This window comes from Pan paniscus, chromosome 2 (genome assembly GCF_029289425.2).
Source record: "Pan paniscus chromosome 2, NHGRI_mPanPan1-v2.0_pri, whole genome shotgun sequence".
In the NCBI taxonomy this organism is placed as follows: Eukaryota; Metazoa; Chordata; class Mammalia; order Primates; family Hominidae; genus Pan; species Pan paniscus.
The window spans coordinates 15778730-15796139 of NC_085926.1; the positions used below are offsets into that span (position 1 = coordinate 15778730).

Genomic DNA, 17410 nt, shown 5'->3' on the forward strand with positions numbered 1-17410 from the left:
TACAGCCTCTTGATAAGGTATACTATACTAGTCAAGGAGCCAGCTGACAGTAGCACTAAAACCAAGGTTAAAGATGAAGACTGAATCTCATATAAAGTCTTATATGTAAATACATAAAATTCATTACAGAAAAGGCCATGCCTTAGTGTTGCTGGGGGTAGTCAACCTTTCCTAAAATATGCAGAGTTCCTGATTCTTGTTACATCAGTTTCTGAAACCACAAAATGAAAACAGAAACGTGGTTGCCATAACTACTAATTCTCAAATTATTTTTAAACAGTCTTTTAAAGAGATTAAGACATAGTAAAGACTGAAATGTTATCTCAGCATTCGAAAAAGTAAAAACGAAAAATGCGCATTTTATACAAAAATACTGCATCATATTTACACACGTATTGCTTTAATTTGGGTTTGTAAAGAAACTATTGGAAATTTACATCTATTCTTAAAAAACAAGATTTATACTACTAGTTCAGTAGAATATAGTAAACATATAAACTTACATATCTTACCAATACATTTCCAGAAGGTGGAGAATGTAGGGATTTATTTTCCTGTGGCAATTTAGAAATGAATGCAGGAGATTCATCTTCTACCTCCTCCAAAACAACAATACACACTCGACTCATTCGATCTTTTAAAACACTAAATTCCAAGCTATGTGATAAAAGTCACAGTTGGAAGAGCACAAGTAGTTTTTCCTCCTCTTCTGTACAACACTTACAAACATTCTCTGAACAGCACAGCTGGGTTTTCTTTTTTTTTTTTAAAGTTAATAAGTACTACTGGAAAAACAAGTTTAAAATTATGACTACATAATTTGTAACTTCCTAAATATAACGAAATTCTATTATTTCTGTTGGATTACTGCAATACTTAAGAAGAAATTTCACACCAACATGTCAATAACTAAAACTGAGTCCAAGCTCATTTAAAAATATTTTTCCTCTACCAAAATAGTCTTATTGCTCTATCTCTGAAATTTACTTGCACAAAACAATCATTGTTTTTGGTGACACAACACCACACAATATAGAATGAAATGAGAAACAACTGCTGTGACAGAGATGATCACAGCGATACCCACTCTTGCCTGCAAGGTCATATAGTTACCAGTAGCTGTTTTGCTTATAATTGAAAATAAAAAATAAAATCTCACTATTCTGTTTCCACTTCTAATTTGTCTTCATTTCTTCATCACTGGTTTAATGCAGATACTATTCACAGAAAAAAGATCTAGAGCTCAGCACAAATCCTGAAAATGAAGCTCAGAGGTTAACAATTCTTTCAGTGTTTGGGAAAGGGGCAAAGAAAAAAAAAAAAAAAAAACCACTCTGCATTAATAGCAAAGCTGCAGTACATTTACATGTGATGAGTCAGACCACAAGAGACAATACGACTCTTGGTACTAGAATACAGCTTGATTAATCCAGATTTCCCATATAATAGAAGAAACACAGTTAGCTTTATTCCCATCGATAGCATAAGCAAGGCAGAGCGTTCATTCTTTCTCCATCAGGCAGTTGTCTGTGGCTGCTCCAGCAAAAGGGCACAGGCACCAGGCAGAAATGGTGTTAGTGGAGAATCCTAGTAGAACAAGCAGGCTGTGAAGGAATTAGAAGGCATTTGAGCTCAAATTACTGCTTCAGGCTTTTTGTTTTCTTTAAAAAAAAAAGGGGGGGGGGAAACATAGTAGTGTATCATTCCAGTGTTTCCTTTGATCTCCACATGAATACAGCTTCCATTAAACAGTCTTCATTCAGAGAAAAAAATAGCAGACTGTGCATCTTCTTTGAGCCAACTACTTTATTCAGTCATCTGCCTCTTTGCCAATATAGTTTCCTTCCACTGTGAAAACCGCCACAGTTATCCTTTTCAGATTTCAAATGCTTTCCTGTTCCTCAGATGATCTTGCAAAACACCACTGACATCCCCAAACGAGTAGGTCCTTAAAAAATATCTATAGAACCTCAGTATCGGTCCCACAGAAGCATTCCAACGGAGCAACAGTCTGAAGAGCAAAGACTGCAGACCCGCAGGATGAAATGCCTAGTAATGCTCACATGTTACACTTACCAGAGATCTGAGCTACTTCTCGGGATGTAACTTCCTCTAGCAGGAGAAAAAAATAGTGCATTTGGACAGCCTTCACAATTAGAAGGTTCATGCCAGTTCTGTGACTAATCCAAATCAAACTAAAAAATTCTATAACTGAAAAATGAGTGAGCTTTTAACATTTTCCACTAAAAGCCACAAGGAAATCTGGTGTACTGCCTCTGCTGACTAACAGTGGTTTTAGCAAGTAAACAATTCCAAACGGCTTAACTGCTTTCGTGTGTTACAATAAAGCAAATGTTTAACCCTATAATGACAGTTGCAGTAAGAATATGCCTGCAATGGACTCATAAAAAAGGTTTAAAGATGGAGAAATATTTTATTAGATTATAAAAACCATGAAATTGTTTTATTCATATTTTTACCAAGATCAGTTTTAATCTGCCAGGTGTATTTTATTTTCTAGAATGCAAAGCTTAAACAAATGAAATTTAAGATTGTCTAACAATTTCTAAATTGGTGAATTTAATCAATCATTGATTCATATTTTAAAGGGAAAAGCAAAAATTTCATAATGTAGAAATCCTAACTCTAAAATTATATAAATCATTTGATTTTTCACTGAAGAAATAAAATAATCCTACCTTCCCATTTGGATAGGGAATAAAGCCTTAAAAATCTGTTAAAGAGGTACATGAAAAAAAAAATGTCCTTCGTCCTGAATTACCTATGTCAAAAGGGCACGGGGTAATACAAATAATCTCCCTCCCTATAAATTTCCCAAAGCCATAAATAAATGTCAAAACCAATCATTTCATCGTTTTTTTTCTTCTTTCTCTGTTTACCCAACATGGAGGATATTTCTCAAGAGAAAACTTACAAAGAAAATACCATGGTCCCCCTTCAATCTGTGTTCTTCATATTAACTAGCATTTTTATTAATAAACAATAATAAACATAATAGTTACTTTTGAACATCTGTGATATGCTATGTGCTGTACATTCTCATTTAATACAATAACCTTGCTATATTCCCATTATAGAGGGAAAAACAGACTCAGAAATGATGTATTTTACCCAAAGTTGTATAAATTAATAAAGTTGTGTGTTATTTTAAACACATACTCTTTCTAATCTATTCTGCTATCACTGAGTACACACACGTACAGACACACTCTCTTCTCCCCACTCATCTCCAGATCTTTGCAACCTATAATACTGGCTTATAAAAGTGATCTTAACAAACAGGTAACCTATAAAGGTTGTGAAAAGTTTAGGTAACAAAGGAATATACTATTTATTGCTATATTCTAAAACCAGTTATTTTTAAATGGGTACTTCAAAGCAAGTCTTAAAACCATAAAAAGAAAAAAAAAAAAACAAAAAATCCCAGCATGATACAAATATAAGAATGTCAGAATTTAAAACAAGAACCATTGAAAGCTATAAAATGTATCAATCTATGGAAGAAGCAATAACTCTAACATATTTGTACCAATTAAAACATGCTAACAATTCATTAGTTATATTTTAAAATATATAAAATACTTTTATGCCAAATTAAAGGTATGTAAATATTGAACATACATCAATTATGTTATCCATCTCCACATAGCTGAATCAAAAATATCTTAATATCTGAAATATCTGAAAGTGAAACAACTATAGTAACAATATCCTATATTTCATCTTCAGGGTTCCCAAGCCCCCAAAGCAAAATCTCTTTTTATCTTAACAATCTTAACTTGTTCCAAAGTATCTAGTACCTAAGTTCACCTACTTAGACTTAAGCAGGTACATCCTGTTTCTTGTTCTAAGTCAACCTCCACACTTAGGTCTTTCCCAACCAGAAAACAAACTCCTTGAAGGTAGGGACTGTGTTACATACATATTGTTTCCTTCCACTTTCTTCCACCTATAAATAATTTCATTGAAATGAATTCTGTCGTCACAAGACTCTGGAAGGGTGGAGATTTATAAACAAGAATAGTGGGGGTGTGTTGGTATACATATATTTTAACCAGAAAATATAGGTGGCATTAAGGTGCAAAAAAGTGAGTTTCATATCTCTAATAAGTGAACAATTAAAATTTCAGAAGCTGACAGGATATAAAACAAAGGTATGGGGTGATGGTTAAAACTAAGGGCTCAGGAGTCAGCCCACCTGAAGTTCAATTCTGCTTCCATCATTTCCTAGCTGTGTCCTTGGACAAACCACTTAAATTCCCTAAGCCTAAATTTCTTGACACTTATATAAGAAAAAAATAACCTGCAAAGATTTTTGTCTAAGAGAAATAGAGTAACAGTACAGTGCTTGAGAATGTAGGCTATTTTGTGGTCAAATTGCCTGAAGTTCTAATCCAGGCCTCCCACTAACCTAATTCTGGGATCCTGGGCTACTCACTTATTTAGTAACCTCTCTGTGCTCATTTTAACATCTATTAAATGACATTAACAGAATTTACTTCATAGTGTTGTGAAATCTAAACAAGATAACCTTATTGTTATGGATATTTGGGATAGCTGAATGATATCCCTTGTGAAGCCAGTGAGTGGATCAAAGGCTATTAAACTCCTCCTCCCCTTGACCCAGTACAAGTGAGGTAATTCAGATTAACGTCTGGAGATCCCATTCAGTTGCCAAGTCCCCAGACTTTTCAGTGGTCTCTTGAGAGTCTGCTAAAAGCTCATTTTAGACTCTAGTAACTAGACAAGCACATACTAAGTGTTAATTGGGGAGAGGGAGCAGTAAACTTAGGCAAGAAAGACTACAGGCTCTTCCATTCTTCTACCTTCACTAGATTTTACAGTTTAGGGACTGTAAAATTCCTTTGGGAAAAAGGATAGAAAGTACTAGCCCATGGTATATTATAAAATCAAAAGCAGATAAAAAATACTAAGAGAAATATGTCAGTTTTTAAATTATTTAAATTAGCAGCACTGTTTTGTGTCTTCTTCTATTGAATAAGACAGGCTCCTACCCTCAAGGAACTCACATCTTAAAAGGAGACAAGTGAATATTTAAGAACTTAGAAACAGAGAAAGTACTTCCGATAAAAAACTGCTGATAAAGATTGTGCAAACTGTAAGTTCAACATTTTTTTCCACTTAGAGAAATATCAAGGGGATGTGGTTATTTTCTTTGGTACTTACTTTTTAGGCCATATTAGATTAAGTTTTTAATAAGCTAACAAGTTCAACTCTGACAGCTTTATAATCCTTCTATTCTTTATACTAAAATGTATCCTATTAAGAGCTTACTCCTACTATTAATAGAATCACATAATGGTAAAGCTGGCTTAAACCTTTTTACTGATTATAAAAACATTAAGTCACTGGAAGATAATTTTTGGGTTCCTAATTGTTACACCTGAATTTCTTTTTTTGACACAAACGATTTTTCCTTTCTGCAACAAGATCCAACCTAAACAAAAGGTGAGCTTTTGTCTTACACATCTGTGAACTCCGTATTATCATAGAATAGAATACTCAGGGTATATTAAGTGGCTACTCTGTGGCAAGTAACAAGCTGGTCTCTGAGTATTTGAAAATAAAAAGCTTGTGGTGAAAGATAGTAAGGAAGTGGGTTCAAACAATGTTATAGAAAACATTTCTGACAGATCAAGAATCCTCACCAATCTTCTTGAGCTATGTATGCCTCATCTATCCATATACTTTAGGAAAAAAAAGTCTTATGAACAGAGTTAAAAGAAAATGAGGTAGAGGGTGAGTGGGGAGAAATCAAGGAATAGCTGCTTTCTAGGCTACACAGGCCAGAATCCATGCAATTATCTATGTGATTATTAGAGCCACTGCAAGAAAGTCACTAGATATTCAAAACACAACTCAAAATCCTCATAATAGATCAGACTTAACTCTCTGCAGGTAATATATTTATGATCCAGGACACTTATTTTTTATGCAGTCATAATGCCAAAATGGCCATTAACCAATATCGTTTGACAATCTCAAGTGGTGTGATCCCACTGGTACGTTACATTCGTAATAATAAATTGTTAACCCTTCCAATATTAATAGTACTGTATACTGCAGATTGTTAGCACATTCTAATATTACATGTGTTTTCTGCAGAGATCTGTATTTTGTGTCCATTCCTCCAGGCTTCCATTTCAGCTTTAGGTGAGTACAGAGCCTCACACAATAAAGACTACATTTCTCAGCTCTCTTGTAGCTAGGAGCCACATGAAAAAGTTTGACCAAAATTTTAAGTAGGTGTTGTGTGCCTTTCAGAAAACTTTCTTAAAGACCAACTAGCATATTCAGCTTGCTTCCTGGAACAAAGATGATTGGCCACTATCTTAAACCAAACAAGGACCATAGTCTAGGGTAGTGAAACTACGCTAGAAGGGAGCTGGGTCTTTGAGGACTTTGCCAAACAGAACTGCCATACAAGCCTTGGACTGTCTACTTTCTGACTTTTATGTTAGAGAGAAATAAAAAGTCCTGCCTTGTTTAAGAAACTGTAATTTTGCATCTCTGGTACTTGGAGCTGAGCCTAACTCTAAATGATAATCTTACTCTTCCTTTAATTATCTATGAGTGGACATATATCCTTCGAGCCCTGTTCTTCCAACATCCATACTCCAGTACAATGTGGCTACTTAAATCTTCAATAAATAAAATGAGTTAGAAACTTGAGCTGTAACATATTGTACTAGAAACAATAATCAGAAATCTGGTGGAAAATAATTCATATTTTCCTGGGTAAGCTAAGGACAATCAGAGGAGAGAGAAAGAGATGGAAACAGTTATCACAAATATTCTCAATCATCTTCAGCCACCATTTTGGTGGGTACTGTTATCAAATCTCTAAATGAGAAACAGAGGCTCAGAAACATCTAGTCAGCCAATCACTTATCTGCCCCATCCATTCACCTAGTATATATTCATCTACTATGTGCCAGTCTTTCTGCCAAGCTGAGAAAACAAAATTATGAATAGTCAATCCTTGTTCTAATGAACCATACACACAAATAAATACTATATGACTGCAACTGTGATAAATTCTCGAATAAAAAAAAATGTCTGAAAGACAAGGAACTAATGGGTGGCCCATGTGGCTGGGCAAGCAATCATGAGGGACAATATCACATGCAGTTGGAGAAGTGGGTATGGTCATGTGATAGAGAGGCCTTGTAAACCAAGTTATAAAGTTTGTATTTTTCATTAATTGAGAACCATTAAAAATTTTTAATTAAGGAAGTCATGATTTGCTTTTGCTTTAAAAACATTATGTGGCTTTGATACGAAGAACGGATTAAAGGGGTAGAAGAATGGAAGTCAAAGGACTAGTTAGGAGACCACTGCAGTAATCCAACAGAGTGGGTGATCTGAATTAGGACATGATCATATAGATGGAGAGACAGAAATATATTTTAGAGGCCGCGCACGGTGGCTCACACCTGTAATCCCAGCACTTTGGGAGGCCAACGTGGGCGGATCATGAGGTCAGGAGTTTGAGACCAGCCTGACCAACATGGTGAAACCCCGTCTCTATTAAAAATACAAAAATTAGCTGGGCGTGGTGGCGCATGCCTGTAATCCCAGCTACTCAGGAGGCTGAGGCAGGAGAATCGCTTGAACCTGGGAGGTGGAGGCTGTAATGAGCTGAGATCACACCACGGCACTCCAGCCTGGCAACAGAGCGAGACTCCATTTTTAAAAAAAAAAAAGAAATATATTTTAGAAATAGGATTTATAGGACATGTTAATAGACTGGCTACAAGAGTGATGGAGAAGATGATAATCAGAAACCTCCCAGGTTTTTGACTTAAGCAACCAGTGCTTATTGGAGTTTAAGAAATTTGGGACTTTTTTAGTTTCCAAATTTATACAATGAAGAATGTTACTTGTTACATCAATATCTAAGGTGCATTTCATGTTCTCAAACTCTGTTTTAAACTTAATACAGAGCCCATTATCTTAGCATCTACCCTCATGACTTCTAAATGAAATGTTAACTCCCAAAGTTGCCTACATCTAGGTGAATATTAAAAAAATCATAAAGAATGGTGAGATCTGGCTCAATTCTACTCAATCCAGTACACTGAAATTATCTAAAAGTCTTTTGGCAAGAATACCTTACTTTTTAAAACACCAAAAATACCACAGCACGGATTAAACAATTATTAGACATTCATATCTCTACTATACATACCATGCCAAGGAATTATAGGGTATCATATATCACCTTCAAACTCCTTATGCAACTTAAATAGGGTATTATGTCATACATGTAAAAATCTAACCAGTACAAGATAAAAGATAGTAAAAGACAGTATATACTGAAGGCTGAGATATAGACTATACCTGCTACCAAGTCCATCATAGGAAAGAGTGTAGCATATGAAGTTATTAATTGTAACTGACATATACAGATACCTTCTAACTGTCCATTCTCTAAATAAATGGATATTTTAATAAAACTCTCCATAAACCTCATTATTTTGCTCTTCCTTTAATTTATAGGAAGGGTGCTTTGCCAAAGAAATCAATGGTCTGCTAGTTAGAACATTCCATGTAAAAACGCTATCACATTTTTCAGAAAATGGTTGAAGATTCAAAACTATCATTTATAATATATAATTGTTAAAAATGAGTATGAGTAACTGTTGAGCAGTTAAAAGCAATGGCTCACGGTGTCTAGGATAGATAAGAACAAACATACAGAAGCAAAGGTAATTACAGCAAATGAGACAAGTTGTAGGATGTGGTCATTGAGGTGGTTACAGCCAAGTGGAGGTGGTTACAGCCAAGTACAGATGACTGCTGGTGTGGAGGTTGATAAATAGTTAAGTATGTTCAAAATGTCATCTACAAAGAAATGAAATCACCTAGATGACAGACAAACATGATCCAGATGTGGAACTGGGGAATGAGATGTGACAGATGATAGCAACAAGAAATAGAAGGATCACCTAGCCAAATGGTATGTGCCTCAAAGGAAGGAAGGTTTTTATAGACAGGCAGACTAGTAACATTTTAACACTATAATGGGGGACTAGAAGAATGCTGACTTTGCTCTCTTTCCTCCTCCCAACACACATGTACTTACGTAGCAGGTACTTAACGAAAACAGAGTTTCACTGACTTTTCCAAGTAAGTGTAGATTCAAGAGTTACACATATGAACTTAAGGTTTAAATCAATATTTAGATGACTGTTTTTAGATTTCAGCCTTAAGAGAATTACTTCCTTCCAAAAGAATATAAGTAAAAAATTCAACAGGCCAAACTAACACAGGTTAGTTTTCTAGAATACACCTAATATGCCAAAACTAAGGAAGAAAGGGAGAAAAACTACTCTGTTAGCAAGTATGTAGTACTGCATTTAAGTAATGTCTTTAAAAGTTAGGTTATTTTCTTCATAATTTTGATTACCTTGAGAAGCAGTTTGAAATTAAGGAAAAGGACTCATCATTTTAGAGGTCTTTTTTTTAAAGTTGCGATACTTTTTAAAATATCCTAGTCAATCTGATTAGTAAAATTTTTAGCTAAGATATGTGATGAGTAGTATCTCTGACATATGACTTATGTTCTATCAGGCCAAGGATAAACACATTCTCTGAAATCTACATTATTATTTGCAAAGTTAATTATTGTTCAGCAACTGTATCAAAGACAATTTAGCCCTCATATTAAAATCAGTTGAGTGCAAAATTTTTATTTTAAACAGGCTGAATTTTGCCCTTCTTAAAAAAAGATTGAGGAAAGATTATGTGCAATTCATTCTGGTTTTTACAATGTGGTGATGCCAGAGTAAATGTAGTATGAAGTTAATGCACTTTAAAAGCTGAAGGGAGAAAATTTTCAGTTTTAAAATAAGTTGCTATGGTTACAAAATGTTTACCTTTATAAGCAATAATTATGTGAGATGTCCAAGGAATTCCCGAAAGTACAGTAAGATCAGTATCTGAAGTGTACATTCGTTATTTCACAAACAAACTGAACCCAACTGCATACATCACTTCCGTTTCAAAGTGGCTATCGTTTGGGAAATACTAAAAAAAAATGACTCATGTCTTTCTGAACCATATTGGAGTGGAGACAAAAATACTGACCATAGCTATTTTTAAATTCAAGTAATGACTCAGAGAGTTTTAGTTCCTTTTATCAAAGAGTGCTGTAATTTTACATAGCACCTTCTATTGTTGAAAGAAGGAAGGTATGTTTGTAATGTGTCTCAGGAGTTTCTTTTATACATAAATTTTCACGCCTTCGATAAACTTTTAAAAAGCCATGCTTGTAACAATGTTAATTCAGAGTAAAACGATGTCAACTCCTTTAGCTGTAGACAATTTTGAACTTCTTAAATGGGAAGAAGAGGCCCCTATAAGAATTGATAATTAGCCCATTCCTAACTAGGTTGTTAAATCCGCTATCAGTTACTGTATTGTAGAAATTTTTTGTGTGTCTGTGTTTTACATTTAGAACATTCAGTTTTGTAAGACTACTTATAAAACTTTCAACCCAATATAGCTGATCTTAAAATTAGACGCTCATCATTACCTCTTAGAAGGCAGCTATGCTCACCACTATACCAACACTGCTGCCATCATCACATCTTTTTTTTTTTGAGACAGAGTCTCACTCTGTCGCCCAGGCTGGAGTGCAGTGGCACAATCCCAGCTCACTGCAACCTCCACCTCCTGGGTTCAAGTGATTCTCCTGCCTCAGCCTCCCGAGTAGCTGGGATTACAGGCGCACGCCACCACGCCCAGCTAATTTTTGTATTTTTAGTAAAGACAGCGTTTTACCATTTTGGCCAGGCTGCTCTTGAACTCCTGACCTCAGGTGATTCGCCCACCTCGGACTCCCAAAGTGTTAGGATTACAGGCATGAGCCACCATGTCCGGCCCATCATGACATCTTAATGGGCCTTCCACCAGTGTCTACTTTCTATGTAATAGAATATTAAACACATTTGTTAATATCAGGGCTATCCTAAGCCAAAAATAATTTATAAAATAAGATGTTACTCTCAACTAGCTTAAACAAAGGGATTATCATCACAAACATCAAGAATTAAAATAAGGTGGCTTTAGGGTGACTGATTCAGTTATCCAATGCCATCATATATGACCTACGCTCCTTTCAGCTTTTCCCTCTGTCAGACTCAGCAAGAACTTTAGGATAACTCCCTTCATAGCCACATGTTAATTGTTATACTTCATGGGATCCTATTAAACACATATTGTCATGCAGTAGAAGTGGGAATATCCTTCCGTGTCTCCCTTTTCAGGTATGAGGAAGACTCCTAGAAGCCCCACAAGCTGACTTTCCCTGAAATGCAAAGGGCCAGGCTTTGATCACACGTCCCTTCCCAAACAAATCACTACTAGGCAGAATAGGATTACCCTGATTAGCTTATAATATTCGGGATTTCCCCAAGTGATGTGGGATAGACGTGGACATACAAACAAAATTGGGGGTAAGCATGCAAGAAGGAAGAGGGTAATTGCAAGGAAATCATTTTATAAATGCCATGGACATACAAGAAAAATGTCAAACATAAGAAAACAGAATACTTTAGGATGAAATAGTAAAATACACCTTAATTTTGACCTGTTAAAATGAGTTTTATCTCCAAAATGTTTCCTATTAATCTCATCTTCCTTCTCTATGAAAAGCAAGGCTAATTACTAGACACTGGGCAGACTACCACTAGAGTAATGAAACTAGAATACCTTCAAGAAGGGCAGCCAGTATAATGCATAATGTAGAAACCATGTCATAAAGGGTTGATAAAGCTGAAGATATTGTCTGAAAAGGAATCAGGGAGAACATGAAAACTTTAAAATATTTGAAGTACTGTCACTGTGAAGACAATTACACAGTTTTAGAGATAAGCTAAATCGATGAATAATAAACAGGAAGATGAAATGTTTCAATATAAGATAATACTTTTATCTGGCATTTTTCAGTCTGAAGGCATGAAGGTTGGCTACTCATATGGGGCAGGGATAAACATCCCAGGTAACTTGAATAGCTACTATGGTTGTAGGCACTTTATGTACATTCACTTAATTCTAACAACATGCCTGCAAACTAGTTTTTAAATCCCAATTTCACGGACAAAAAATCTGAGTTGGACAAATTAAACACTGGAAATCACAAGGCTAAGCAGTAGGGAAAACTGGATTCTAACCCAGACCCATCTGTCTCCGAAGCTTGGCTCTTCCCACACACCAGACACCTAAGAGAAGTTAAATTAGCAGTTGTTAAGGAAGCAAATGGGGTTTTTGAGCTGGTGAGAACCAAATATCAACGGATTTGAAGTCCTATTCAAAATTAAGATGCCAGAAATGAAGTATTACTTCCTTCCATTTGACCAATACCTTCTAGTTTAAGAATGTTTCACATCGATCTTCCCACTGGTTCCTCACAGCAATGCTTTAAGGTAAGTTGGAGAAAGGCCTTATCCCCTGGCTTTCTACCTCAGAGAGGAAAAAAGAAAACAAAGATGAATCCTATCAACTTCTCTCTGCTTTGTCTCCAAGCATATTTGTATTTTCAACTTTTTCTCTATGATCTTTCATTTATTCAATAGTCATCTTTCATTTATTAAGTACTTCTTACATCTCAGGCATCAAATCTTCAAGACTTTGCAGTCTAATGGGAAGACCTTGTAGTTGCAGAGGAAAAGGTTCATTCAAGACTGTATCTATCTTCTAATAGACCTTACTTTTTCAATTCTGATTCATTTCTTACAGCTTTGGTTTAACCTTCTGTTCCTTTATTTTGGCCTATAGAAAGCTTTCCTGCCTCCTCACCAAGCTACCACTCCTTTTTTTTGTTTGTTTTTAATTGTTTTGACCCACTGCAATCTAGCTTTCCACCAATCAAATGAAATTGCTCCAAGGTCACCAATGATAATTTATTACAAAATCATCATTATTCTCAACTACTCTACAATATTGGGCAATAACCTCTCTTCTTGTTGCGTCCATAATATTTTTACCTATTTTTCTGGTCCCTTTTCTGGTCCTTTTCACTTGGTTTTTCTTCTACACACCCCCTCCCCCTTTTTTTCTAGCTCCTTTTAATCTCTTTTTGGACAATCTCATGTCAAAATTCTACTTATCATCTGCAGTCCACTTCCCAAAAGTGTTCTTTTTCTGAATTCCCATGTTGGTTAATAGTAATGGCATCACCATGTACAAAGTAGCCCAACACACAGTAGCCTTCCCTTACTTCATCTCCCACTTTTAGTCAGTCACCAAGTTCTATGCATTTTACATAAAGTTTTCCTAAACTCTGTCTTCACAGTGACCTAATTCAAACCCACTTCAGTCCTCACCTAAGCTATCATAACTACCTCCTAACTAGCCTCTCAACTGTTGACTCTCCTTCTAGTTCTATACATCCTTGTAACAGACACAGGTACTTTCACACAGATCCTTTCCTTTAAGGAGAGTCTCTGGTCCTGAGACATACAAGAAACCCAAGCCTGACCAGAGTACTACCCACCCCTAGCAACATGTCTCGTTCAGGAAAGAGCACATGACTGAAACTAGACAATGTCTTCCTCAGGACTTCACTTTCCTGCCAAGGCTATCAGAGAAAAATACTCTCTTTTCTTTCGGGATTGTGATGACACAATCCCAGTAAGCAAAAACTGCTCATAGGAGGAATGAAAGAATGGGGGAGGACGGGAAACCCACTGTCACCAAGTCCTGGATCTAGCTCTGCTTGCCTGGCCAGTAAATATACTTTTGCATTTAAGCCAATTTGAGTTGGATTTCTGTCATTTGTAACCAAAAGTCCTGATTAACAATTATCTACACCACCAGTTACTTTTCTAAATCATAGATAAAATGTTGTCTACTTTTATTTAGTCAACTATTTTGTTTGAGTATGCTATACTAAAGACTTCCAGCAGCCTGCCTTTAAGTTTCACATATATCAATGTGCTTGTTGCAATTCAAGTATACCATGCCACTTCATGCAGCTATGCCCTTGCAGATGCTGTTTCCTCTGCCTAGCACATCCCCCTCCCACCTCCTCATCCACAAAATGTATAGGTTTGCATAAAATAAGGTGGAAAATTAGACAGCAGCGAGATCATGAAGGGTGTTGAATGACACAGAGTAAATACACTTTAACCTATAGAATTTTAAGGCAAAAAGTTATAAAATAAGACTCGTATCTTAAAGAACTTACTGTGCATACAGTGTCAGGATGACCTAAAAATAAGGTGATACTAAAGGCAGAGAAAACAGTCAGTAGGCTATCACAATTAGTTTAAACCAGAGCCCATGTAGGATGGTGAAACAGTAAACTGGGACAACTTCTCTGGGAGAAAAAAAAAAACACTTGCCAACAGCTATCAATACCATTGATAAGTATTTCAAACTTTAAGCTAGCATTTCTACTTGCAGGAATTGAGACATAAGAAAATAATGTGAGGCCTATAAAAATTTACATATCAAGATTTCAGTGAAGCATTATTTACAACAAAAGACTGAAAATTTAAATGCTGAACAATAAAATGATTTAAAATACAGTATATATCACATAGTGAAACTATATCTAATATTTAAAAATAAAATCTTTAAAGAATTTCTAAAACATGGGATATACTAAAAAATATTATATGGAATACAACACTGCAGTATAAACAAAATAATCTTAATTACGTTAAATAGAAGACTTTTTTTCTTTTTCATTTTTAGCATCAACACTACATGAGTTAGGTCAGTGGCAGGATTATGAGTAATTTGTTCTCTCCTTTTTTTTCCCCCTAGGTAACATTGTCCTTAGCCATGATCCTTATTTGCTAAACAAAATCACAACTTTATAGGTAAGAAAAATAAGGCCTAGAGTGGTTACATGACAAAGTTCACATTCTAAGAGTTAAGACCACAACTTGAACACTGCCTATGTGAAGACTCACTGCCAAGAAGCAAACCTGCAAAGCCAAAGTCATTTAACCCATAACTCCTGTAAGCCTGAGACTCAAAGGCAAACCAAGCCTACTGTGAGTGACTTTAAACTTGCTGACCTACAATCCCCTATAAATTCATAACTCAAAAGCTATAAAATAGCAAATGAAGAGCAGACTACAGAACAGGGTAGTTTAAGATGCTTGTTTTTATGACTTTATTTTTTATCTAAATAACCCTACAAAGAACACAAAAGGAAATAACAGCACACCAGACTGGAGAAACAAGTCCTCAGAGTAAGTTGTTAAGGGACACTGTTATTCTAGAGTCTGTTTTATTTTGATCTTTAAAAGAATAAGAGAATGCTTTATTAGAAGAAATTATTTCCCTGAATTAAGATCTCCATAATCTGTTACAATCACAAATAGACTCTATAGACTTAAGTACTCAACTCATTTAAGTAGGGTAGCTAACAAAAAGTCATTTGGTAGCTAAAAAAGCAGAATTTGAAAATAGTATTTGTGAAATAAAAGGGCTTCAGTGAAAGCAGTTTGAACAGCTACTGGATAGGAGAAAAGACAAAATAATTACCAGGGACAATTTTTCTTTATTTTGAGATAGAGTCTTGCTCTGTTGCCCAGGCTGGAGTGCAGTGGCACAATCTCAGGTCACTGCAACCTCCATCTCCTGGGTTCAAGCGATTCTCCTGCCTCAGCCTCCAGAGGAGCTGGGACTGCAGGTGCACGCCACCATGCCCAGCTAATTTTTGTATTTTTGGTAGAGACGGGGTTTCACCATGTTGGCCAGGATGGTCTTGATCTCTTGACCTCGTGATCCGCCCACCTTGGCCTCCCAAAGTACTGGGATTATAGGCGTGAGCCACTGCGCCTGGCCAGGGACAATTTTTAAAAAACCTTTATTTTAACCTTATAAATTAAGAAATTGTGGTTTTCTATAGATGCCATGTAAATGATAGTACCACCTAAAAAGTTAATACATTTAAAATGTTTCTAAGCCAGGCACAGTGGCTCACGCCTGTAATCCCAGCACTTTGGGAGGTCAAGGTGGGTGGATCACTTCAGTTAGGAGTTCAAGACCAGTCTGGCCAACACAGCAAAACCCTATCTTTACTAAAAGTAGAAAAATTAGCCAGGCGTGGTGGTGCGCACCTGTAGTCCCAGCTACTCAGGAGGCTGAGGTCGGAGAATCGCTTGAACCCAGGAGGCTGAGGTTGCAGTGAGCTGAGATTGAGGCACTGCACTCCAGCCTGGGCAACAGAGTGAGACTCTGGCAAAAAAAACAAAACAAAACAAAACAAAACAAAAATCCAAAACAACAATAAAATGTTTCTAAGATGATAATCAAAGATGGCATCATAGAGCTGGGCACAGCGGTGTACACCTGTAGTCCCAGCTACTCGGGAGGCTGAGATGGGAAACTATACCATTATCTTAATTTCATTGTTTTTTAAATGAATTTTCAAATGGTGCCCTTAAGTAAATTTAGAAAGGGTTTGCAGTAACCAATGGAAAAGCACCATCCAGTGGTAAAAGATGATAATTACAATTTATACAGTTATTAAAAGCAAAATTAGCTAAATGATTTGTGACTCTGCCTTTTCTCCAACACACATTCCAGGAAAGAAAAGGTAAACTGGCTATATAATATTGAGGGTATCTGCTATTTGTTACCATTTTCTTAATCAAATTTTACTATATTAAGTTGGCATTTCGTTGTTGTTTTTCTGTCTTGCTTACCAATTATCCAAATGCTCGTTTGGGAACAGAATTAGGATAGGGGCATTGTTAAAATTCATCTAAAGCCTTTATTAAGCCACAGGCTAGAAAATGGTTTAAAAAGTGTGTGAGGGGGTGAATTTCCAATGGAACTCTAGTTACCAACAGCCATCCCACAGAACAACAAATAAGTCACTCTATGTACTTTTTTAAAAGGTGATCATGGGTAGGTAATCTAGACCCTCCTGAAAAGGCCAGGTAAAGATTCACAATCAGAGATTTCATAAAGAATTCAGAATTTCTAAAAGGAACATGAATCCTGAATGTGACCCGATTCACTCCAATTTGAAGAAAACAATCAGGTAAACGGTGTGTTCCCAATAATCTACCCCTATCCTATCAGAAAACAGATGAATAAAATCTGCAGTTTCCAACATAACAGCTTTTTAATCACCTTTTTTTTTTTTTTTTTTTAGAGAAAAAATTAAAAAGTTTAATACAATGGCTCAGGCCTGTAATTCTAGCACTTTGGGAGGCTGAGGTGAGCAGTTCACTTTTGAGCCCAGGTGTTCAAGACCAGTCTGGGCAACATGGTACAACCCCATCTCTACTAAAAATACAAAAATTAACCGGGCATGGTGGCATGCACCTGTAGTCCCAGCTACTCGGGAGGCTGACGTGGGATGATCGCTTGAGCCCGGCAGGTTGAGGCTGCA

General features: G+C 36.1%; 1 protein-coding gene across 15 annotated transcripts in view; it reads right to left on the minus strand.

Moving 5' to 3' along the window:
- Positions 1–17410, minus strand: part of ANKRD28 (ankyrin repeat domain 28) — a 194099-nt gene that overhangs the window by 126914 nt on the left and 49775 nt on the right. For 3 of the 15 annotated variants that reach the window (XR_010111399.1, XM_063602196.1, XM_063602198.1), the window contains exon 3: positions 504–554. The exons of 5 other annotated variants lie outside the window; for them this stretch is intronic. Coding sequence is in view for 5 of the 10 variants with exons in the window: in XM_063602196.1 (XP_063458266.1) it covers positions 504–554 (51 nt within the window). In the remaining 5 variants the exon portion in view is untranslated. Of the gene's footprint in view, positions 1–503; positions 8904–17410 lie in introns of those variants that run through there. 7 more of the 15 variants (XR_008955355.2, XM_008951668.5, XM_063602197.1 and 4 more) reach the window with 6 other exon arrangements.